The sequence below is a fragment of the Pipra filicauda genome, unplaced genomic scaffold (genome assembly GCF_003945595.2).
Source record: "Pipra filicauda isolate LSUMZ 115617 unplaced genomic scaffold, ASM394559v2 scaffold123_size2130275_pilon, whole genome shotgun sequence".
In the NCBI taxonomy this organism is placed as follows: domain Eukaryota; kingdom Metazoa; phylum Chordata; class Aves; order Passeriformes; family Pipridae; genus Pipra; species Pipra filicauda.
In genome coordinates, this window is record NW_024103696.1 from 511,544 (window position 1) to 536,571 (window position 25,028).

At 36.2% G+C, this 25,028-nt stretch overlaps 1 protein-coding gene across 4 annotated transcripts in view; it reads right to left on the bottom strand.

The window, feature by feature from the left end:
- COL19A1 (collagen type XIX alpha 1 chain) overlaps positions 1-25,028 on the bottom strand; it is a 186,942-nt gene that overhangs the window by 15,282 nt on the left and 146,632 nt on the right. For all 4 annotated transcript variants that reach the window (XM_027713247.2, XM_039388955.1, XM_027713248.2 and 1 more), the window contains 20 exons: positions 23,916-23,969; positions 22,598-22,687; positions 21,956-22,000; positions 21,759-21,836; positions 20,847-20,882; positions 20,691-20,744; positions 20,549-20,602; positions 18,433-18,474; positions 17,731-17,784; positions 16,309-16,362; positions 13,475-13,528; positions 12,465-12,518; positions 10,322-10,366; positions 9,660-9,710; positions 9,533-9,577; positions 8,590-8,616; positions 5,599-5,652; positions 2,927-2,971; positions 810-854; positions 641-703 (listed from right to left, as the gene is read on the bottom strand). In XM_027713247.2, coding sequence (XP_027569048.2) covers positions 641-703; positions 810-854; positions 2,927-2,971; positions 5,599-5,652; positions 8,590-8,616; positions 9,533-9,577; positions 9,660-9,710; positions 10,322-10,366; positions 12,465-12,518; positions 13,475-13,528; positions 16,309-16,362; positions 17,731-17,784; positions 18,433-18,474; positions 20,549-20,602; positions 20,691-20,744; positions 20,847-20,882; positions 21,759-21,836; positions 21,956-22,000; positions 22,598-22,687; positions 23,916-23,969 — 1,044 coding nt within the window. The remainder of the gene's footprint in view (positions 1-640; positions 704-809; positions 855-2,926; positions 2,972-5,598; positions 5,653-8,589; positions 8,617-9,532; positions 9,578-9,659; positions 9,711-10,321; positions 10,367-12,464; positions 12,519-13,474; positions 13,529-16,308; positions 16,363-17,730; positions 17,785-18,432; positions 18,475-20,548; positions 20,603-20,690; positions 20,745-20,846; positions 20,883-21,758; positions 21,837-21,955; positions 22,001-22,597; positions 22,688-23,915; positions 23,970-25,028) is intronic.

Consider the following 25,028-nt stretch of genomic DNA (forward strand, 5'->3'; position numbering starts at 1 on the left):
TGGTTGTGCTGACAAGCTGCAATGGTCTGCTTCTCATGCTCATCCCCAAAACACCAAGCTTCTGGGGAGATAATGAGTTATGTGCTATTCTAGCTAAACCCTTATAGAATATAAAATAGGTTGTTTTAAACCATCTTGGACAGTGCGGACCACACTGCTGTCACACTTTCATTAAATATACAGGTCAGATTAGACACATCTTAAGTGAATAGCAAATGCCTCAGTTGCAGTGTTGCATCACCTGTATAAAGAAGAGCCAAAATATTCAGAGTCATGAAGCACATGCTTCTCTATCTAAACTGAAACTGAGAATGTATTCTGTCACCCCATCCTTTATAGACTGTGTTAAATTTCTGGGTTCATACTCCCCCCCTGGAAAAACTACTAGAGGAAGTTTTATGTCAACAAAATCCAAATGACCTTCATAAGACCTTTAAAGGCAACATCTCAGTAAAATTAACTATTAAAACACCACAATACCAGGAATTCTTTTCTGGATGGTTAATACTGAGCCCTACAGCTCAATGTGTTCTTCAGATATTACCTAGACTAACACAAAGCAAGATGTAATGTCATTTCTTGTGTAACTTCTGATAAACTAAAACATCCTTTTGTATATATTCAGTATAAAATTCCTTACTGGTTTTCCTTGTGGCCCTTCTGGACCAGGGAAGCCTATATCTCCTATAGGTCCTCTTTCACCCTAAGAAAGAAGAAAATGCACATAAATCTGTCAGTAAAATCTTGCATTAGGTGTTTGAAATATTCGTGTATTATCATAGGAGTCCAGAACTCAAATCTGTACTTACAGGTTCCCCTGGCACCCCTGGGGACCCAGGAGATCCTGGCTTTCCCTGCAAACAGAGAATATTACAGATTCAAATTACTAGGAAGCAAAATAGAATTTTCCTCCAGGTAAAAAATAAGAGAAAATATATATGTGAATGAAATATTCATGTTCTTGTTCATTATTTAATGAAAAATCTTGCTCTTTTGTACAATGTTACTCAATCCCTGGGTTTTCTTTACACTTTCTGAATACTGAGATAATGTTTTCATGAGGTTTTCTTTTACAACACCACGATTTCCACAAGGAGAAGTCATAGGCAGATCAAAGTTTATCACGGTATATGTAAAATCAAGATTAAGGTCCTTCCAAGTCCTAACTTTTTTTTTTTTGTGTATGACTTTATTACTGACTTAATGTCTTTTGCAAAATTTCTTCATTCTGTTTTTTGGCCACTTTTATTGTTGTTTTATGTTCAGCCTGTCAGAATTCACAATCCTCTCTCATCTCATCATTTAGATGCTGATTTTAAATCTTCTTTTCTCTCTTTATATATATATATATATATAATGGTTTTCTTTTAACAACTTCAATCTATATTTCCCAGAAATAGCATTAGACCAGATCCTCAGGTGACTTGTACAAGTGAGGAATCAAATACATCAACATCAGTGACAACTTTGGGAACAACAGGACTGAAGATAAGTGCTGAGGAAATAGGCATTGATGGAAATGCTTGCAGAACCTCAGCCCAAGCTTCCCTCATAATCCCAGCAATCTCAGCAAAGTGCCAAAGTGTAAATAAGAGGTTTATATTCTCAGATGGGAAAAAGAGTCCACTATTCAATCTAGGGAATAATGACAGGGAAGGAACACAAATTATTTTCCAGTAGGATATGTGGATATGTTTCACACTCTTCCTAGGCTACTGAAAAAGTTGTTTTTCATATGTCTATTAATTTGTTAATTAAAACTTCTTAGCATAAAATATAAATTAATTTCAGGAGGACATAATTTATTTCGGTGGATTTTATTAGATTTAAATATAATCAACAGAATGCAACTCCATCAGTGATGAAGGGACCTCATTAAATATTTCATATCCAACTTGAATAGACAACATCCAATGACTTGGAAATACACAGGGAATGAACAATTGTGATAATCCTAACCAGCTACTGCATTATTATTCACATTGTGAAATATATTTCAGAGCAACAAACTTTGAAACCCTTACATCTGCTACAAAACTCAGAGAAATACTTCTCTTTTTCCTTTAAGTGTGCAATTTGCTTTAGGAGAACCTAATGAAATGAAGCTGTTTAAGATCATGTTGTCTCTTAGAACTCACAGTAAATAGACTAAATCAGTGGCTAATGGAAATGACAGTGCATAGACACAAACTTCTTTTTATTTCATGAAACACATATTTATAATTTAAACAGCTCCTAAATGGATTGGTAGCTGCCCAAATTTAATAATAAATCTATTTGCATATAAATAACTCCATATTGCCTCCTGAAATATGGATAAACTTTTTTTATTAAACTGTGAATGCAATATAATGTATTCATTTCCTTTAGGAACACAAATGAATAATTATAATTTCAATTTATCATTAGTTACATTTACTTTCACCTACAACAAAGTTTCTGGATGACTTTCAGAAATCTCTCTGAATACCACATGCTGACAAAGCATTTCCCTAAAGCAAATGTTTGATTGACTTGATATGCAGATCCTTGTGGATTGCAATAACTAGTGTTCATAACTTTTCTTTGTGATAGAAAGATGCTCAGAAATTTGTGCAAGCCCATGAACAGAGAAAAAGTCTTTATCTATATTAAATAGAGGCAATGAGAAGAATCTCATATTCTTTCTTAGCTAAGCATATGCAGCTTCAAATTCCAGCTTTATCATGTATTCACACCACTCCCTCCTGTCATTTTAATAATAATATGAACCCTCAATGCTATTAAAAATCTAATTTCTTTAGGAAAAACACAATCTTCCTACCTGCCTATAAAGTATAAGCCAAGCACTCATGTCCCACAGTGGTAGAGATTACAGCTCAGCATCTTGCTTGACCTGCTTTTTCAGCTTCTAAAAAACTGAGTTTTCCTTAATGAACATACATACCGGTGTCCCTGCTACTCCTGGTGTGCCGGCTGGTCCACGGTCACCCTGAAGAAAAGATAAATCTATACTTAAATGGCAACAATCAAACCAGAAGTTTGTTTGTGTATTCCCATTAAAACCTGAGGAAGGATTATTCAGCGAACTGAAAATGGGGACAAGATACAGGCTCTGCTAAATGCTAATATTTATCTCTGCCAGTGGCTCATTTTACAGACCTGAGCAAGTAACCAAAATCCTTTGTTTAGGTTCTCTTATATTATGTTTCTATGCTATCCCTTTGATTCTGCTTCAGGCCTCCCTTGAAAAGGGATGGAAAGTCCCTGACTTATCTGAAGTTGTCCAAATAATTACAATTTGTAGTCATGACAATGACCAAAATTCACACAGGGTAATTCACTTTCATGTCAACATCCCCATGTTTAAGATGTGTCTTTCAAAGAAGTTTTTGTCTTCCTGCAACCCGCTCATTCATTTACTAAAAGTCAGCACCCTCAATTTGCTTGTGCCATGGCCCTTTCTGGGGGGGCAAAGGTCCTCATTTTAGCATACACCCATCTTCATCTATGCTTTAAGCTAAGACAATGGGGTATTTTTTTGCTGGAGGTGATGAGTTATGGGCATAAATTCATCTTTCTTGAGAGGTCTATAAACCAAAGCAGACAGAGGTCAACAGTGGTAAAACTCTACTCAGCGGTATTTGCTCTAACCCACTGCTGACGTGTGTTGGTCTGCAGCACTACGCTTTGCTACTGTAACACTGGTTAAAAATGTAAGAAAAAATTAGGGTCCTAGCTTCTATATTCATGTCAGAAAAGTCCTGGCACTGTTAAAGCCATACTAACAGGCCAATATTTTTCTGAGATGAGTTTATATTACCAGAAGTAGATTTGCTAAAGCTCTGCCAGCACAGCTACACACATGTTCTGCTGTGCAGAAGAGCCTCAGGGAGTGTTGGTATTTCTGGTTTCTGTTCTTGTAACTAATGCTGTTTTGTCTCATTCTCATAATTTTGCTCAGGTGCACAATGGCAATGCTGCTAATTAAAAAGACTTAACTCTGTTACACGAAGTGTAGACAGATGACAAGTTAAATGTCTGACCTCATGTCCAGAGGAAGCAACTTGCTTACAGGCCACAGTTCAATCTCTCCTGTTGTGGAGGCTGAGAGAAGTTCCTTAATGCATGTTTGTCCCTCAGTGAGGGACACAACATGCACCTCTGGAACAGTGAGCACTATCTGCATCAGGTAGGGCATGTTGTCTGGAGTACTGCACACTGTCCCAGTGGTTATTCTGGACCCAGAACTTGTGGTGTTTTCCCTGTATGGTGGCCATGATGACAAAACTGAAAATTCCTAACATTGCCCTTGCAACTTTTTCTTTTCTTTTTTTTTTTTTTTTTTCAGGGTTATTGTGGTGCTTTCAGCAATGTGGTTTGCAGCATGGTTGCACAAACCACTGTGTCAGCACAGCTGAGGGAAGGGGCATTTTATCCAGAGGACATAAAGTTCTTAAACCAGTTCATGAAATTATCATGAAATTATAGCAAACATTTGTCGGTGGAAGATGAAATTCTGCTGCACAGAGGTGCATAATAGCTCTATATTAAAAACCAGTATGCATTATACTGTTGGGACTGGCAGGCTCCAAGATTCTGTTCATTTATTTGCACCAGAAATGTGGAATTTTGACCAAATTTAGTTAAGGAAAAGATATTTTTACTCTGGGAAAGGGCCAAACACTCACTTAGCTGGTTTATACAATTTGATCCATTGCTTATTCCCTTTATTTAATTCCTGTCCCCACTTTGTCTAAGTTAGGCCTGTAATATCTCCCTGTGTTTGTTCATTTTGAAATCAGACTAGTTCTTATTTGCTTGTAAATTGAAGTATTACAGAGCAAGAATCATCTCACGTAATTTAAACATCTACCTTAGATCTTGTCACTCCCCACTCTGCACAAGTAGCAGTAATGCACAGTGATATCAAGAGAGAAACTTTAATTTACATTGCTTTTTGGTGAAAAAAGTTTCAGTAAACTATTTTTGCATGAAGTCATTGAATAATGTAATTAAAAAAGCTGAACAAATACTTCATTTGCAAAAGAATTTACTCATTTTTCTTCTTAAATTGATGGGCAAAATCAAATTGGTTTTGCTGACAGAAAGCATATTTATGGATTTTTTCATTTCTCTGATGTTTTGTACTTTGCCATATTTAGAAATGAATATCAAAATACTGACATTTTTAGCATTTCATGACAAGCTAAATTCATAATCGGCCTCCACAACTAGCAAGCAAAAGGCTGAGAACAAGACAGATGGAATGCAAGCACAAGACAATGTTTGATAGAGAAAAGGAACTAGTGACCATACAGAGAAACATGTTAACTATATGACTATCAAGTACAGAAGTGCTCTACCAAGTTAAGACAACAAAATATTAAAAGACCTCCCACACAGAGTTTTCCATTTGCAGAAAATGAAATGTTATGTTGGAGGAGTATATGATTTAGATTCACAGTAAAGCAAAAAAGTATAGATAAATGTGCAAAGACTTTTTCACACAGAATCGTTAATACACAAAAAAAATTCAAACATGGTTTCAGAAAACATTTAGTTGCAGGTAATGTCCACTAAGAAGAAGCCACCATTACTTCTTTTTAAGAGTCCTACCTTTTCCCCTGGGAGTCCTTCCAGTCCTGGTAAGCCCATTGGTCCTGGGTCTCCCTGATTTTTTTTTTTTTTTTGATTAAAATAGATTGTATACATTAGAATTTCAGTACTCTACTTGAGAAATGTTGAACAGCAAGCAACAGCAGATTATTTAACCTGAGATTAGTAAAACAGCTAACCAGTTATTAGGTGAACAGATTTTGTTATACTCTGTTTTACTGATCTGTAAATTAAATTTTTCTCAGAGGCACTGTCTGAATATTTGGATCAGTGGTTTAATTTTGACGAAGAATGTAATCCAGAAGACTCCACTTCAGTGCTCTTGCAAGCCAAGGTCACCTCTAAAGCACCTCCAGGCAGCAGAGCCTTGAGATGTAAGCATACACTGTCAATCAGAGAACCAAACTCCAAGTAATTCAGCGCCCTGTTCCCTGAACAAAGGTCACTCTGCAACAAGGGATGCACAGACTGGATCCCTGGGTAGGTTTTCAAGTTTTGAAAGAAAACCAGATACATGCTCCACTAGAGAAATCAGGTTAACATGTAGAGAGGGGAAGCCCTATTAACTGCTTTTTGAAAGAAAATTGATAATTTATCATGGAGATTTAAACTACAGCCAACAACTCCAGTATTTCAGCAATTGTCAGTTAAATCAAAAGCCATGGCAAATTGCCGTCCGGATTTCTTGAAGTCTCTGACAGATCTCTCTTCCCACACCTAAACTCCGCTTGGTAGCTGGTGTTTCCTGAGTAGGAAGTGGACACCGATACAGAAAGATGTATTCAGCTTCTGGGCATTATGGTGAAAAAGAAGAGGCTTGTGAGTTCTTTTGAAAACAGATTATTCAATTGTTTTAGGAAACTATCTCACAACTTTATGTTTTGCTGTCACTGCTGAGGGGTTTTCATTTGGGTTTCTTCTTGTCCTTGACAAGCATAGTTATCACTTTGGTTCATAAATCAAAATATACTTTTTCATGTAGCTGACTTTCCATTAACACTTGGCAAAGAATCAAACATATTCCTAAACCCTGCATGAGCTGGTTGAGTGGAGATTATGCACCTTCATGACAGATGAAGTCCAAGCCAGCTCTTAAAGATATTACCTTCCTATACCACTTTGATCTTGGTTGGGTCAGTGTGAGCTGGTTGCACTTAATTCTGCTACTCTATTTGTGTAGATATTGTGCCTTCACTGGTAGGAAAAAAGGTACATCTAAGTGGTACTGGCATGCTGCTTTCATGAGTAGAGACATTCCTCAGTAATTTCACACTGATACTGAAGACAAAGATTCCATAATATGGACCCAAGTTAGAAGACAAGAACCCTTCAACAAGAGAAGACACATCATCATCTCCCAAATATTGTGGCCTGATGTGTTCAGACAAGGCCAGTCTCCAGTGACATATAAATAATCCGTGTGTTCTCCTCTGACCCTGATTCTTTATTATCATGCATTCAAGATGTTGGCTGAACCATCTCCTTATTTATTGTGCCCAAGACTAACAATTTGAAGACAGGACAGCAGCTGAAGAGGTCAAATGTCAGCTTCTTGGTGGTTGAATGAACTCCTGAATGGAACCCTGCAGTAATTTGTTTCACTAGTAGGAGGCAGAGATGTTATTTGCTTTGCTGGAAGGGACATGATTTTGTTTCAAAAAATGATCTCCAATATTTTTCAGGGTTTCCTGATCTTTATCAAGTAGACAATTTACCAGCAGACCATGGGGAACACAGCATGATTGGGGACAGTTTCCTTCCCTAACCACCTCAGCTTCTACTATACCGATTTTATCGGTAAATTTTTTGCATCAGTTTCCATTATTTGACATATAGTACTCATCCCATTTCAGTCATATTGCCTGAAGTTCAAAAGAGGCCTGCTGGACACAGTTCTACCACACTAATCACGAAGGAACAGCACCTGTTTCATTGCTTTGCAGTGTTATAGTGCTGTCACAATAATTCTGCAGTTATGTGACATTCTTTAGACTCAAAAAATAAGTACAAAATTTATTAGAATTTTAACTGTTGTGGAAGCATTTACCCAATTTTTAAAACAATATTAATTTAAAATGATATTTGATACTATTATATTTTTTGGGCTCAACCATCAACACTCAAGTGTTACTATTATCTTCTGGGTATTTGCACTGATGTCCAGCCATCAAGACACAATACCTGTGAGTTTCAACTTTTCCACCTTCAAGTCTAGGAACTGTAGCAACACACTGCAAGATGATCACAAATACAGTTTCTCTATTATAAAGGCAAGGACTTTGGAAAATGTACGCCCATTCAGGGTTTGGATCTACATTCTGCTGGCAGATAGTGCTATGCAACTGTTCAAGATTCTTCCCTTACTTGTCTTTCCCCTCCTCATAATGTTTAAAGAACAATCACATAAAAAGGACATAACACTGTTTAATGTGAAAAAAATAAATCAAAAAGTTAAATAGATCTGCTTTTGAACGTTGACCTGCATAGCTGAAAGGCATAGTGGCTCCTATGGTCATCATCCTCTTGCTCACAAGAAGCAATGTGATCTTACTGTAAGTAGCCATCATGCCATTTTCGAAGAAAACATCAACTTCTACTTGTTACTAGCTGGCATGATGTAGCACACACTGTACCTTGACCATTATCACTTTCAAATTTAATACTGAGAACAATCTAATAGCTCCAAAGGTATTTTCTGCCTTTATTTCACCTTCTTTGGTCTTAGACATATCCAGAAACAGCTCAGCAGAGATGAATCCATAAGCTGTTAATACTATGTTCAGTCGTTCATTACATTTTCACTTAGAAAATTTACCAAAATTGCAAAATTCACAAGCCTGGCAATTAAAAAGGCTTTTTCAGGTGTACTGATTGTTCAGGAGGTAAGCTACCTGCTAAAGAATGCAAATAGACTCTTCTACCCTTGTAATTACTATCATGTGTCAAACTACTTTGGGAATTTTCTATTAAGACCAAAAAAGACATACATACCACTGTTCCAGGATCTCCTTTTGGACCCTGCAGAAACAAACCAAAGTGGAAAAACATTTAAAGAATGTCTTAGACAATAAGATGATATTTTTAATGATGGCATTATGAGTATACTTTGCTAATGCAGTGCATTTAGAATCAGTATTAATTCCAGCTCTCTCAGTTGACTAATTTATCATAAAATCTTAATAATTTGGGTTTTGTTTTGCTGTTCCAGAATACAGAGAAAGACAGCTCTGTACTTTGGTGCCAGGCCACAACCATAAATGGTACATAATGTAAGGACAAAGTCCTCACTGATGGCTACAACATATTTATGTAGTTACCAAAATGACAATCATCTCAAAACAGTAGAACCTGCCTATGATGCTAACAAGGAGGAGGATGTAAAATAAGTGCACAGTATCTCTGGCTCCAAAGAACCAAAGCAGCAGTGTCCAGCTGCAAAGTGGTGCATTTGCACTCTGCAGCGTGGCAGACACCAGCCCTGTATTACTGCCACAATATAATTCCTGGTTTTGCACATTTTTCTTTACTGTAGCTAGAAACAGTGAATCAGTGACAGAACTCAGATCAGACTTCATGAGCTTCTCATTTCTGGCACCAAATTTAATCCACTATGAAGCTATGCCATCACAAACTATAAATACAATATGACATGATTTTAGATATTAGAATACTTTAACTAAGAAGTCCAATACAAAATTCTGTACCACTTCTGCAGCCTTTACTTGCTAGGACAAAATACTTAAATCAAAATAAATTACTCTCCAAAATGTGCTAAAATACTTAATAAGCATAAATTCACAGACTCTATATTATTTTCTACATACCAATCATACACTTATTTTTTCAATCTTTCGATATAAAATCAAATTCCACACAACCAACCAATCTCCCTATTACTATGTCAATTAGCTCTTAGATTTCTGATAATACTTACCGGAGGTCCTGGTGGACCTGGATAACTAGCGACACTCGCACCTCCCTGTAACAGCAAGTTTAAAAGTTGAGTTGGGCCAAAATTAGGTGTGGATTGAAAAAAACCAATTAACATTAAAGAAAAATACCTGCAGTTTATACAAGCTGCTCATTCCATTTCTTTCATTGTAAGGCATACCCTTTAAAGCATAAAAACCAAATAAGTGTCATTTATGAATTATAAAGGCAGAATTATTGTTCTGTTCAAGTCCTGTAGCCTGGCAAACCTGTGGTATACTTTTTGTTCTCAATTTGTCAAAGATTCCAGACATTTCAAAAGAACACAAGATACATACCAATGCAGCTTGGGACTTTTTTTTGAATGATAAAACCAGAAACCTCTAAATCTCAGTGTATGTTATATTTTGATATTTATTATTACAATTCTGCAGAATAAATTTTGTGTTAGGTACTATTCCACTTAATTTGGAGTTCACAGTCTTTCCCTAGGTTCCCTGAGTTCTCTGATCTCATGTACCCAGGCTCTCAAATTACTCTAGTAACACTGGATGCCAAGGTTAACTAATTTGACCAGCTTTCTAGGATGGCTTTAGTGACCTGAACTTACTCAGCGATGAATTGCAAAAAAAAAAAAAAAAGGAATACAGATATATTTTGAAAAAAGAAATTTTTTCCATCCTGCAATACTAACGTATTAGATTGACAGTTAGTTCCTTTTATTACTTTACATTGTACTCACAGGTATATTGTTCTTAGTATAACATTCAAAATATAAAACAAAATGTCTCACCGGAGGCCCAGGTGGTCCAGGTTTCCCAGGAGAGCCTTCACTACCCTAGTAGAGCAAGAGATTCATAAGACTTATTTACTGTAACTGGCCAGATTTATTCCATACTCAAGCTATGATGACCATAATGACAATAAACAAGAGATACAAGCAGGTAATATCGAGAATAAATTCTCCTGCCCAGTTCCTGCTTAAGTTTTAGGCAAGTTATGAATCATTACTTTGTACTAGTTTTTTATTTTCTTAGTTGCTTGCTGCTTTATGTGTAGTAACTTCCTTATGGCAAAATAGTAGTGGTAACCTGGGTTGTGAGACATTTCATAAGTACCAGGAGAGAGAGGAAGATTAAAAAAAAAAAAGATTTGTTAATATGAATTTTTAAGCAACTGGCAGATAAAAGTTAACATTCATTGTTAACTTTGTATGTTATTTTGTAAAAGCCAGTCCTCAGCTGATCATTCATATGTAAATAAAGAAGAGCTACAGTTTGAGAAGTTCGGTTTACATAGATATGCACTGAATAAAAATTGGGATTTTTAAAAAAAATCTTCTTTATTAAGAGACATAATGAATATATTTTTGGTTTTTATTACACAATATTAATCTGCTGTTATCTGTATCTGTAATCTGTTCTGCTGATGTGTACTGAATTGCTTATATTAAAAAAAAAATATAGCTGCTGAGATTTTTCCCCAGCAGAATGGTGGGGTCTCTGACTAGTATAGAGTTACAAAGGTTTCAATACAAAATTTCCCAAAAAATCTTTTCGAAATCTTATCACTACAATTCAGTAAAGTACACTGTATAGTTTGAAACAAGTCTGTCAGAATTTTTCACTAACTTTGTTGAATCCTATTAAACACGTCTCAGTGAGACCCTTAGGTCACATATTTAAAATTACTAAGGTGGCAAAAGTCAAGCTAAGTGTTCAATGCCACCAGAAAAATATAATTGTAGTTAAATGCTTATACTAGAATAATTTTCAAATGGTCCTGCTAATTGATAGAAACTAAGCCTCCAAAGTGTGGTTTGGAATACTTCCTGGGGTATTAAAATACTATTATTTTAGAAAGCATATTATGTGATCTTTTCTCAAACATGTCCCCCCAGATGAAGGAGGGAGGAGAAAATTACTGAGCCTGTAGTTCATTTACTTCATCACTCTTTTTGCCCTTTTTGAATGAGGAACAAGTTATAGAGCAGTGGCTTCTCGTTCTCACTTCTGTGTAAATTGTGAACAAGGAACTAACAAAGACTTGGGTTTTGCATTCAGTTACATAAAAATGAAATAACTGGGGTAAATTTTTCTTATTGTAGTCTGCAAGGAGAAAACTGTCATTCAAATTTTATACTGAAATAATGTCGGAGCTTTACAAAATAGTTTCCCTTCTTACTCACACAGAGTCAAAGTTTTGCAGAGTATTAGTAGGATCCCACACATTGATGTGGCAGTGTTATGCCTGAAAAACTCCAAGGTAATAGAGAAAAAATAAAAAAAGCTGTATTCATATACAAAACGGAGAACTTGTACCAGATAGTATTTTGCAGCAAACTAAGTTTGTCTCTGCTGTATTTCTCTGATCTGAGGAACCCGAGAAATTAGTTTGACCTCTTAGTTACAGTGGATAATATTGATCGCCTGATAAAAGAGTACATAAGTTTCATAAAAAGCAGTGCTACAAGAGTGTAAATTAAGTATAAAATTAAGTGTAAATTAAGTATAAAGGAAGCATATGCATTTTTTTCAGAATGACTAATAATAACTTTCAGTACTTGTGAAGCACTTTTAAAGTATGCAAATACTTTTAATACTGGTAAAAGAATGAGTAGCAGACCAAGCAGTCACCAGTCATATTCTATTTCACAAACACAGTTTCACTTTCCTAAACTTAATATAATACCTTAGACCTAGAGAACATTCTCTGCAACTTACATACACCACAAGGACTGCAATTCAAAATATAAGCCTATATGCACAGCATTGCTTGGGGAAAGTACTTGTATTAAGACACAAATAAAAATTTGAAATGTATGTCACATTCTTGTTTGCACTCTTGCACTTGTTTAAAAAAGCTCCCAAACACAAGAGTGTAATGGGATTGCAAAACCTTCACAGATCTTTACCAAGACTAAAGAGAAGGAATACCTTTTCGCCTTTTGCCCCTGCTGGACCAGGATGTCCAGGTCTTCCTGTGACTCCCTGCACAACACAGAATTCTTTATATTAGTTATGAAAAAATGAAACACAGTATTCTTACATTGTCTCTAAGTTTTTAAAACTTTTGCTTTTTGAAGGTCATTTAAACCTAATTATGCTGCTGCTTCAGGTTTAAATATTTCTCTTCTGTCTGATACAACAGTTGTGTCCTTCAGATAAGTCCTTTGAAGGGTAAAACTTGTGTTTGCAGTTGCATTTTCACCTTGGCAAACTAAATGCACTGACTCTAACTGGCACATCTTGATACTGCTAAGAATCACGCATTACTGCTAAAATGCCAGTTTATATATTCCACATTAAACTTCCTACACGTGCTACAGTTTTTGAAAGAAGCATTAGTACTGCCATGAAACCTAGGAATGAATAATGATCATACTAACTAACATGATTCCACCCAATATGTAGAAAATAAAATTTGAAAAAATTTTGAAGAGGACTTTTGCCAATAATACCAAAAATTCTAATGATATATTTCAGCGCCTTTAAATACTGTCAGATTATTCTCATACTTTGTTTTTTACTTGTGAAACCAAGTAATTACAGAACAAAAAACAGAATGCAAGTAATTACTTGGTTTCAGCACTGAATTTTTTCAGAATTACTAGCTGGAATTATTTTTAGATTTTTATTACTAACAAGTATAACTTGAGTACAAATACATAATTCACTGCAAGTGCGCACGCCGTAAGTCATGTAACCTCACAGACTCTCTAGTAACGCTAAAACTTGAAACCTATTTAAGTTACATAAACTTTGAGCCCAGAAAATGACAGTATTTTCAGTAACATCAACACCAACATAGTTTACTTTATTAGAGCCAGTATGGGTAAGGTTTTTATTATTACTGTCCTAAAAGATAAAAGAAAGAATAAGAAACTAGACAGCTACAGCAACCTCTCCAGAGGTAAATTAGATCACAGGTGATACCAAACACTTACAGATGGTCCACTGGGTCCTGGTATGCCTGGCAGTCCAGGAGCACCTTGAAGACCCTGGAAATTAAAAGAGCACACATCTGGTTCCTCTCCCACTTTTACATAAAAAATGCTTATATTCAGCATGTCCAGCAGTATTACAACTATATTAAAATGCATTTTCTTCTAAAAGGTTGGTGCATTATTTTTAGTAATGAAAAAAAACCAACACCTTGACATGCAGGGAAGAGATTATCATTGGACAAGGTCAGAGGTAACTTCTTGCTGGAGTGATAAACACCACTTGTCCTTCAACCTTTCACATTGTTATCTTATGTCTCGTAAATCTTTTTGTCTTTAGTTGTGTAGATAAGAACAGGACAGCTGGCTTTTCCTTAGAGATCAATTTTCTATTTTCTATCACTAAAAGGCTCTTCTTTTGGTGAGAAGACATTTACTCAGACTTTTCAGTGTTTCCTGATGCTATCTAAATGCAATACTGTTTTCTGCCTGATTTATAGATTTTGCTTTTTTGATAATGGAACATGACATTTTACACAGTATTTAATGATCCACTTTCCTGCTTTTATTCGATTTTATTGCCTGTAAAATTGATTGACTCTGGTATCCACTTACTAAACATACACGTGTTGCAACTTACTACAGTAAATACAGATGGGATTTGAGATAAGCCTGGATGCCACTGAAAGTCTTTCCTCTGCCACACCAGGCTTAGGTGCAATTTTAGACATGTAAAAGACATGTACTAATGAGAGCCAACTGCTCTTGGTTCTGCCTATAGTCCACGAAGGAAAACAGATACCTCCCAGCAGAGATTGATTTTATCTGTCTATCCGCTGACAAGAAGAAGGTGTATTTCTCCTGTTAAATGCTGTGTTTGAGAAGGAATGGCTAAGGGGGCAGTCTAGAAAGCTACAGAGGTCAGGAGCCCTGAAATAGGTCCTCTGAGGGAGAGACTGAGGGAAAAATTTCAGACAGAAATAAATCAGGAAAAATGTGGAGTTAGGGAGAGACATTGATTTCCCTTTCTTGCTTCTACACACAGAGGACATTGATCCGCCTCTGCAGCTTTTCATAGTGGCAGGATGTGCTCTGTTCATTTCTAATTACTTTACTCTGATGCTGTAGTCATATGGAAAATTAATATGAAGCCAAAGGAACCTTTTCTGCAGTTCTTGTTACTGATGTTAAGAAAACCCTCCCCCGAAAAAAAGGCATGTTTTTTAAAGGAAGAGAACTAAGCTTCAATGAAGATTAAAGGTCATATATTAAAAGCATATGGAAGTTGATGAGTGCATTTCAAAGAGTTTCAGGGGGCTTCTCAAACTTTCTTCCTATTTCCATGCTAACCAAATCATAACACTGAAAATAAATGCATTTTTTTAAAAGAATTTGTAAAAAAAAGTTGTTTTTAAATTTAGTAAGCTTTTTCATATGTGCTTCTGACAAAAAAATTCACTTGCACCCTCACAATGTCATAATCAAAAGTTACTACTAAACAATGAAAATATCAGAGCTAAGGCAGGCAACGAGCTCTCAAACAGTGAAGAAGCACGTGAGCAGTTAATTTATTAATACAGCACAACACCCCACCGAGTTAATGAAAAATTTACTATGAATTTACCCTAGAGTCCTTTAAAAAAACCCTAACTGCCAGTTATAAACTTGCTGTTCTATTATTACCCTCTTAATTGCCTGAAACATCTCACTTGGTTTTCAGAAGTTAAATAGTATTTGAATTGTTGAAATGGTTTCACTAATCCCTCAGCCTGTTAGGACTGAATTGTAGAGATATCCTGTAGGGTACACAAAGGATGTGTTACTTTCCCATTTATTTTTTAGTAAAATTCTGCATGAAATTTGTTTATGGCTGCCCACCATTTCAGGGAATATGTTCTGAATTCAACCTCAGGAAGCTCTTGTTTTGATAAGAAGCAAGGAATTAATGAGATCTATATATCGTGTAAAACAAAAGGAAAAATAAGCATGATACTTTAGGCTGACAACAGGCTAAACTCTGGGGCAAAACAGTAGCAGGAATACATATTTAATGCTTCTGCTGCATCTTTTTTTCCTCATATAACTGTTTACATTTGGAAGCTAAGGATACTGATGAACACAGATTTTTTTGAAAATTATTCTCATTCTACTAGTCTACATGGCCTTAGTGCCAAAGAAATGTAAAATGATCATAAAGAATTGCAAACCCCTCAACCAATACACTCTAAATGTGTTTCATATTCTCCTGGTGCTGTGTCTTGTAGCCAGCACTCCCTGATTACAAGAGAATTTTTTCCTTCTCCATAAAGACACAGAAATAACTCTACGAATGCAGTATATGATGCAAAATACTGTAAATACTTTGAATTCAGCCTCTTCAAACATTTTCCAGTTTCCACTTAATAGTAATTGCTGCTATGACCATTCCCATCAGAGTATTTGCCTAATGGAATGTTTTTGAAAATAAATTCTAAAGGGGATCTAATAAAATGAAAGCAGATACGTTATAAACATGAAGTATTTTCTGAAAATATTTGGCATTTGCCTATTTATTGCTCTATACCATACTCTTAAGAATTAGCATGTAAATGTATATGAGGCTTTAAAATATATAAATGAGTAAAAATTCACAGACAAAAATGAAATAGATGTTATTTAATTGAATAATAACAGTTAATCTTATTGAAAATTCAGAATTGAGAGCTACTTATAGCAATACATGACTATCTCAGCAGTTTTAAAGAACTAAAAAACATCCTGTGCATTTCATTCTCAGTCTAGGTCTTTACTCAGGTTCAGATAGGAACGCAGCTGCTGTAGAAATGAAGTAGTTGTACCTCATCACCCTTCTCTCCCGCAAGCCCAGGAAATCCACGTTCACCTTTGCTTCCCTATAAAAACATAACATTCAAACAAATATTTTTGTTAGAGAACAATGAATTTCATGTTCTGTAAGGCATTTTATGACCCACATTTAATATATATTACTATGAAGCCTTAACAGCCATGGAGCCTAGAGCAGAAAAAAAAAGGCTCAAAACAACCTAATGTAGCAGTGAATCTGATGAGAAATTGGTTTAAACATGTTTCAAAATGGCTTTTTGTATTTTCTGCAGTGTCACTGCCTCCCTCTTCCCAACACCCCCCTGTGAAGGGCTATTGTCCTCCATACAGAGTGTCCTGGGAAGGTGTCCTGAGGTGTTTCTCATTGGTCCTTTGTTAACCCCTTCCTATTGGCTGTTGACCCTTTACCTGATGGTTTTTTTCTGTGTGACCCTGAACTTGTGACTGGTTTCCCTTTGACCCTCCTAAAAGCCTTATAAACCCCTTCCCAACAATAAACTCCCTCTTGCCTCCTCTCCACGCCCGGTGTGCTGTCTCTGTGCCTGCCATGGAGCCACGTGGGTGCTGGGGGGAGGGGAGGGCACCTCTCCCCTCCAGGCTCGGGGCCTGAGAAACCCCTAGTGCTGGAGTTCCCTTTTCCCGTCCCTCAAGACGTCGGAATGGTTCTTCAGATGGAGATGGAACTAGAACTGGGCTCCCCCATGTCGTGGGTGGGGAAAGGGATCCAGAACCTAAAAGCTTTAAAATATCACTCCAATTGAGGTGAAAGGAAATGAGCGGTTTGTACCTAGCAGGCAAACTAGACAAAAGGCCTGATGGAGACATTAACACCAATGAGCTCAAAACGCTTGCTGAAATGGAGAAAGTTCACTTGTCATGGAATTAGACTCAATGATAGAAGATATCTATATGCCAAAGCATGTGGCATTTGATCTGATTACAGTGAAGCAGGATTTTGATTGATGTCAGTGAAACTTCAAGTCCCAGTGAAATAGCTGTGTTATTCCCATGGAAACAGAATGCAAAGGCACAGGGTGCTCCAGCTGTTGCGTGCTTGAGGGAGACATGGGAAGTTTCCGTCACCACAGGATTCTTGAGTGACTGATTCACCTAAAATAAGTCTATAGATAATAATGCACTACTTGACAGTCAAATCTGAGCTAGCTTTAAAGGTGGCAAGACACAGAAGAGCTATCCCAGTGTGGGACTCAGCTATTTTGCTCACTTTCCTTAGAGAGAAGGCAAACTGACTCATGATGAGGGCTGAACCAGAAAAATCGTTTGAACTTTTAGGCTGCTCAGATGTCACATGGATAGGGATCAGACAAGAAAGTCAAGACTGGAAGAGATAAGAATCTGGCCTTTTACTTCTAACAGGAGCCAAAGCAATGAAAAGTACTCTCTTCAAAACTTACCTTTGGCCCTTCTCTACCAGGGATGCCTGGAGGTCCTCTTGTGCCAGGATCACCCTGCGGAACAGACAGAAAACCAAGTGACAAATAACCATTTTTGTTACATAGATCTGATCCATGCAGACCAATTTATAGAGACTGTTTCCTTCCTGCCTTTCTGACCTTCCCTTCATTTTACCCCAAAGCCTTCTCTTCAGTCCTTGCTCTCTTCTAAGCAATATACTTGTTCTGAGAGTCTTCCTTGTTTCTCCCCCATCTCTCAAACCCTGTTAACACATTTTTTACTTCATTTTAGATAGTCCCAGACACACCTGTGTTTAGGTTTGAGCACTCCAAATTTCATTATTTTTCAAAATAATATCTTAGAAATTCTAGACTATTTTCCCTATTTGGTATATTACTGAAATTAATGCTAAAAAGCAAAAGTGGAGAACGAGGTATATTTGTTGCAATTCATTCTGTGTATTGGATGTGTTGGACAGGCACTTGCTGGCTACTACCTCACACACTATTTGGCAAAATTCCTATAGAATACAAACCTCGCTTATTTTTAGAAAACAAATCAAAAATCTACAAAAATCACAAAATTATTTTAGGCTAGCCCTGTGGGTCAGAATTGAACCTACAGAAACTTTTAAATGCATATTTTGGTTTAAAAAGCACGTTTATAACAAAGAACTATATCTAACCTCTAAAAATATTTACCTTCAGTATGGCACCCATGTCTCCCACAAGTGGCAGTGCAATCTGAAATTAAAAAAGCAGATGCAGTTAGTATTTTACACATTACTAATTATGATGTGTTCTCATTATTTCTAAAGTTTATATTGTTACAAAGAGAGCTGACTATATATATATATATTGGTTGAAGCTATCTTTTAAATGAAAACTCAAAATTAAAACAAGGGTTTCAAATATAGTTAAATATCGCTGCCTATCCAACCTCACAATTATAATTTTTTGTTACATTTTAAAGAACTTTCTTAAACCATGACAACAGCATAACTCCAGAACATACTAATATTGTTGGTTTTGTTGCATATCAGCAACTACTTAACACAACTGAAAAGTGTCACAGACTATTCTCACTTGATTATCTTCAATTGTTTTCCTTCCCCTTTCTCCTAGGCTTTGACTCTACCATCAGCTGCAGCACAAATTCTGGAGATGCCAAAGATAACTTCCATAAATTAGTTCAGATACCGAAAATAATCCAGCTACAGCAACAAGAGCATTTTTCCTGTCTTTAAACATTAAGAATTAGTGCGTAACTCTGTGGTGCCAGCGCTAAATTGGCTACTAAAGCTAACCCATTTAAAGATCAATCAATAAGACTACACTTACTGCAGCATGTCTCAGATTTTCAAGACCTGCCATTAAACTCATATTTAAAGATTCCCTGAAAAAACTCATTGCCCTTGTTATCATAGCTTCACTCACAGTCTCCAATTACCAATGCTGTTTTCTTCTGGCAATTGCTAAATAAAAAATTGCCCTGGGCATACTATAAAATTAGGCATATTCAAAATATGTTAACTGGTTTTGTTCAGTCTGTTTCAATCATTTCCATCTTGAAAAACAAAACGTAAGCACTTTTGTAGCATATTAGAAAAACTGCCAGTTAATAGTAATGGGTTTAAAACTTCAACTCAGGAGACACACTGCTGAACATACTTAACCACAAACATAGTTAAGAGTACACCACTAAGAGGGTAGCACTCCAAACTTTGAAAGCAGGCTGATGAGTTTTCTAGAGTGAGACATCGCCACCTAACACAACCTAAGGACATAACTAGGTAAGGTGTGAAGTTCATCCTCTGCACAGAGGTAAACTGCATATAGACAGTATCACCTGCTCTTAAAAACCTGTAACAAGACTTTAAAACAACTACCACATGCTTTTCTTCCTTCCCCTTATGATGAAATTTTACAGCTAGTCAGGCTATTACAATGTTACTTGGTCTTCCTGCTGGACTAGAGAATTGTAATTTCCCCAGGCTCTCCTCTTTTCTAGCATTCTTATTTTAGCTGTAATATCACTTTATGGTACAGAACCCCAAAGCCTTAGTGCGGAAGGTGCCAATATCCAGCTGCAAGAGCACATGAGGTACAAGAGTAAGCCTACCATGTTTGTGCCATACAGCTCCTCTGCTCCCTATGTATGGCAAGTCCAGTCCAACTGCACACACACTTAAGTCATAACTCTGTGTGCCAAACTCTAAGTGTATGATACATAGCAGGATTTTGAAAATGTTAAAATGGCCTTAATTCTCCAGAATCACTCTTGCTTGCTACATCTTCCTTTAAAAAATGTTCTTTCCAAAGAGAAGAGTATTTCAAAACAGCAAAAGGCAATAATGCTCCTATTAGTTTTATAATTTAGACCTGTCTATTTAATAGCAGCATCAAATATTTTACTTACATTTAGTTTACAATGCACTGTACCAATTTCAGAGTTTTTATCTACTTACCCTAATAAAATTAAATCACTGACAAGAACTGAGCATGGGAAAGACCTCTCTTTCCAAGTTTGACAGTTCTGCTGATAGATATTCCGATCCATAATTTTTGATAAGCATCAACTACATGGCAAGTAATTCTAAGCATTTTTTGCTTGCTTACAAAAACATAATGAAGACAGTCTCAAAGTTTTATTGAGGCAAAGGTATGTAACATGACTGTTTTCCTGTCTTTCCCAAGAAAGTATTTCCACTTTGTCATTCATATCACCAGTTCTTCTAGACTTATTATGGTATTCACCTCCTTTAAATTTAAAATACTTGCACCAAAACAAATGCACAAACTTTCTCTCTATACGTACAGGATCACCTGGAGGGCCTGGTAGTCCTGGTTTTCCATCTCTTCCTGGAGTGCCCTAGAAACAAATGTAAAAATTGATGGCCTTTAATCATTGATGAGGCACACATTACTTTTTGTTGCATATATAGAAAACTGTCACTTACATTAATACCAGGAGTACCTGGAGTTCCTGGTAACCCTGGCGGTCCCCTAGGGCCCTAAGAGCAGGAAAGGTAATTTAGGACATAAAAATACTTTTCCTGTAAAATTCTTAAATTAAATTAATGCTTTTTATATTAAAGACAAAACTTATACCCTACCTGCACACCTGTTGATCCAGTTGGACCTATAGGACCCTGCAAGAAAACTCCAAATAATCAGTAGTTACACTTTCTAGGATAAGGGAGATGAACTCCATTAAAAAATATTGAATGTGGGATATAGCTGCAGTTTTCATTGTGAGAAAGACTTGCTCTAAGGTTTGGCTTTAAATCCAAATGTAATTTTGTCAAAATTACAGAATTCAAGACTTTGCTAAGGCCCATTTTTAAGGGCAAGGAACTTCAAAAATTAATGATTTGTGGTGAAACTTGTTATTTAGCCAGGAGATTCCTAAGAAAAGCTAATGAGCAGTTGAATAAAAACAAATTAGATTATTTAGATATAAATGGATAATTTTTAAAATTCAGATTTGAAAATATTTTAACTGAAAAGATATTTTTAAGGATTATTTTAGATGAAGAACTCACTGTGAATCTCTATTTACCTTTCACAAACATTTTCTCTCTGTACCAGAGTACTGTCCATAAACTGGAATGTATCAGCTGATACAGTTCTTCAGTTGGACTGAAGAGAGCTTGTCTTATTCACTGGAGTAGAACTCATGTACCACCCAACATCTACGCCATCAATATCAGCAAATTTTTTTACTGAAGACACTGCAGAGGGCTTTATTTAAAGGCAACAGAAAGAAAGAAACTTGGGGAACAAGCTGAATAACTGAAACAGTTATTGCTCTACAAGTTATTTAGTATGAATGCTTTAGATAGGCTGTATTAACTTGCTTCATGTTCGAACTTAAACCACACAGCCACATGTGAAACAAGCTGGGAGTTGGGAGTCAAGTCAGAAGGGAGTTCACAGCATGGCTGTTTACTACACTTAGTTTGCTTACTGCAGTTTCACAGAGATGCACAGCGAGAAGCCCAAATTCTGGGCATTGGTATACTTACTGGTGATCCCTGAATGCCTATTCCAGGGGGCCCCATCTCCCCAGGTGCTCCCTGTACACCAGGTAGTCCTCTTTCTCCCTGTGAAAGGTATAAGGCTGTCCATTACAATAGGTCTGAAAATGCAAACTACCATTTTAAATTTTTTTTTATTTTTTATTTTTTACTTTTTTGAAACAGAAATAATCTATTTTGTATACCTTTGGTCCCCGTGGACCTGGGTTTCCAGGAACACCAGTGGGACCCTAAAAAGACCAAAACAAAACAAAAAACAGGAAAAAAAACAAATTATGTTTTAAAATCCAAGAGACTAGATGAATTTTATTGCCAAAATTAGTTATCCTTCAGAAATAAACTGTGAAAAATTTCCATGTCTTCCTTGTTAATACCACTGTCATTAGGAGTATGTGTGAGTCTTGTGCTATTTTCAGACTATATTTTAGTGCACTTATAATATGTATGCACTGTAATATATATTTCCATTTTGAAATTACATTAAAAAAACACTTGCTTTGTGGCTTTAAACTGAGAGTAGATGAGATATTAGAAAGAAATTCTTTACTATGAGGATGATGAGGCACTGGAACAGGTTGCCCATAGAAGTTGTGGCTACCCCATTCCTGGAAGTGTTCAAGGCCAGGTTGGATGGGGCTTTGAGCAATCTGGTCTAGAGGAAGGTGTCCCTACTGATGATAGTGGGTTGGGACCAGATGATCTTTAAGGTCCCTTCCAACCCAAACCATTCTATGATTCTATGGTTTCTTTCATCACACAGTGACAATTGTTTAACAGTTGCCCCCAAGAAATAAAGTCGGAAAAGTTTTTTCAGATTATGAGCTTACTGGTGTTCCAGGCAGACTTGGTCCAGGAGGCCCCATATCACCTTTTGGACCTGGATGTCCAGGTGGTCCCATAATCCCACCAGGGTCACCCTACAAAATAAATTTGAATCGCTAATTGAAATGTGAGAATTTTCTCCTATGAAAAAAACTGTAAATATTACCAAGGTTATTATTGAATGTGTCAGTATTTGAGAATAAATAGAGAAGAAAAAAAAGCACTGATATTTTCCTTCAAGAAGTTACAGAAGAAGAGGAGGCATGGACTACACAACCATCAATTGTAACAAGCATCGTCTTGATTTTCCATGCTTGCAATGCAACTGATCTACATTTCGTGGTCCCCAGGCCCCTCTACACAGGTTTTCATTAAACCCTGACAGTTAATTCACAGCAACAGGTTTCCACCTGTTTCCACCAACTGCAATCTCTCCCCAGCTGTCTACCACTAGTGCTAAACCCAGGGTCCTCACTGTACTCCTGTTTACACTTCTACTTCTTACATCAGTGCATGCAGTGCCTCTTGTTCCACACCTCTAACTCCTGCTGCTTACTTGGGCTTTATATTATGCTGTCCTTTTGTCTTTTGCATGCTCTTGCAACATTTCTGTGATTTTTTCTGAATCCACTACTTCCCATTTTATGAGGTGAGTAGATTTTTGTTCCAGTTATTTTCTTCTGTCTTCTAGCTCACTTTTTCAAACTATTAATGGATTTTATTAGTTTCTCTTGTACTCCACAATGTATAAATACCATAACACATCACATAGCTCAGAGCACACCTGTGTATCCTCTTTTCTCCCCTTCTCTACATTCAATACATACACACATACAATTTTTAGCTATTGCTGATGTATCTGAATTCTAAGGGATTTGTACACAGTAAAATACAATGTCATAAAGAGACACAGCCTTGGTTTACATCTGAGACAGTGTAGTTGCCCCAGTGCTCTGCCAAGATGAATATGTCTGACTGTGAAGTGGGATTTTACACATTAGTCCAGGTAGGGCACTACACTGAAATGGGTTTCTGTAGTCAGGACCTGCACTGGTATTTCTGCACTGCACAGGTTCAATGTAAGGGTGCAGTGCAACCTTCTTGAAATGTTACTTAAATTATAAATCTGAAGAGAAACTGGGTTGCCAAACTGGCCTGCAGCATCTTCAAGAAGCAGACAGGAGGTTGCTGCTGGTACATTTTAAAATCAATTCATACAGCAGCCACACAGATGCACCACAAAAGGATGGAAGGTTACTTCTGAGGTGATAATTTAATATGCTCTAACATATCAAGCTTAATTAAAAACACTTAAAAAAATACCTTGTCTCCTTTAACTCCTGGGTTTCCTGGTACCCCATGCTCTCCTGGTAAGCCCTGGAATTAATAAAAACATAACTGTACATTTTTATAGCTATTCCCTTAAAGGTTATTTAAAATTACAGACAAAAACTAGTTTACACTGGATTATTTATTATGCATTAGTATTGACACCAAATGTTAAAGAGTATAAGTTAATGAATGCTTTTTTAATTAAAGATATGAATAATTTTTCTTTTAATTGAAATGCAGTAATGAAGATTATTTTCTGGACCCTCTCAGGGCAGAGTGGCAGAGACTGAAAGGTTTATTTCTTCTATTTCAAAAGTCTTGAAAAATCAATAATTTTTTCAAAGAGGGCAGTAGCACATAAAACTTGAGTTTTAAATAATTGTCTCATCTTTTCTCCCCATAAAGGTCTGCATGATTCCCTACACCAGTTAATTATTCAAATTGGTATCTTAAAAACTTCAATGAACTCCCACCCCTGCACATTATTTAATCAAAAAAATTCCTTTAAAATGCTTTAGATATTTAATGGACAGTCAAAAATTTTCAGCAAATAAAATATGTTCCACCCTTTCTTTTTCCTAAGTATTTTCATCTTTTACATTTTGATTTTAACTTCAGTATTTTCCCTTTTCTTTTTCATTGAGGATTTTTATAAATGCAGAGAAATAAAAAAGATTAAAACCTAAATAGAAACTATTTAAATAATAAGGAAGGCTTAATTGGGTTCTCTTATTATGCTGTAACAAATACAGAAAACTTTTTCCATGACCCTTCAATGTTATTCAATCGTTTAGTCAAGTGTTTTATTAATACCAGTAATTTTCACAGTAAGAGATAAAATTGCCCAATCTGAAAAGTAAAATCCAAGTCTGAAACTTAAGCTGGACTAGAAAATGAACTTTCTAAGAAAAAGACAAAGAAATTCATATTGTTTTAATTTTTCTTCAGAGTGTAAAACACAGCTTTTTGAACACTGACATATGAAGGATGACAACATTTTCATGCCAGTAGTGAAGGTGCAAGAGCTGTGTGTTTCCTTTCTCTGCTTAATACAGACAGCTACTTGTTTCACCCAACCATCCAAATTAAAAGCATAAGAAAGAA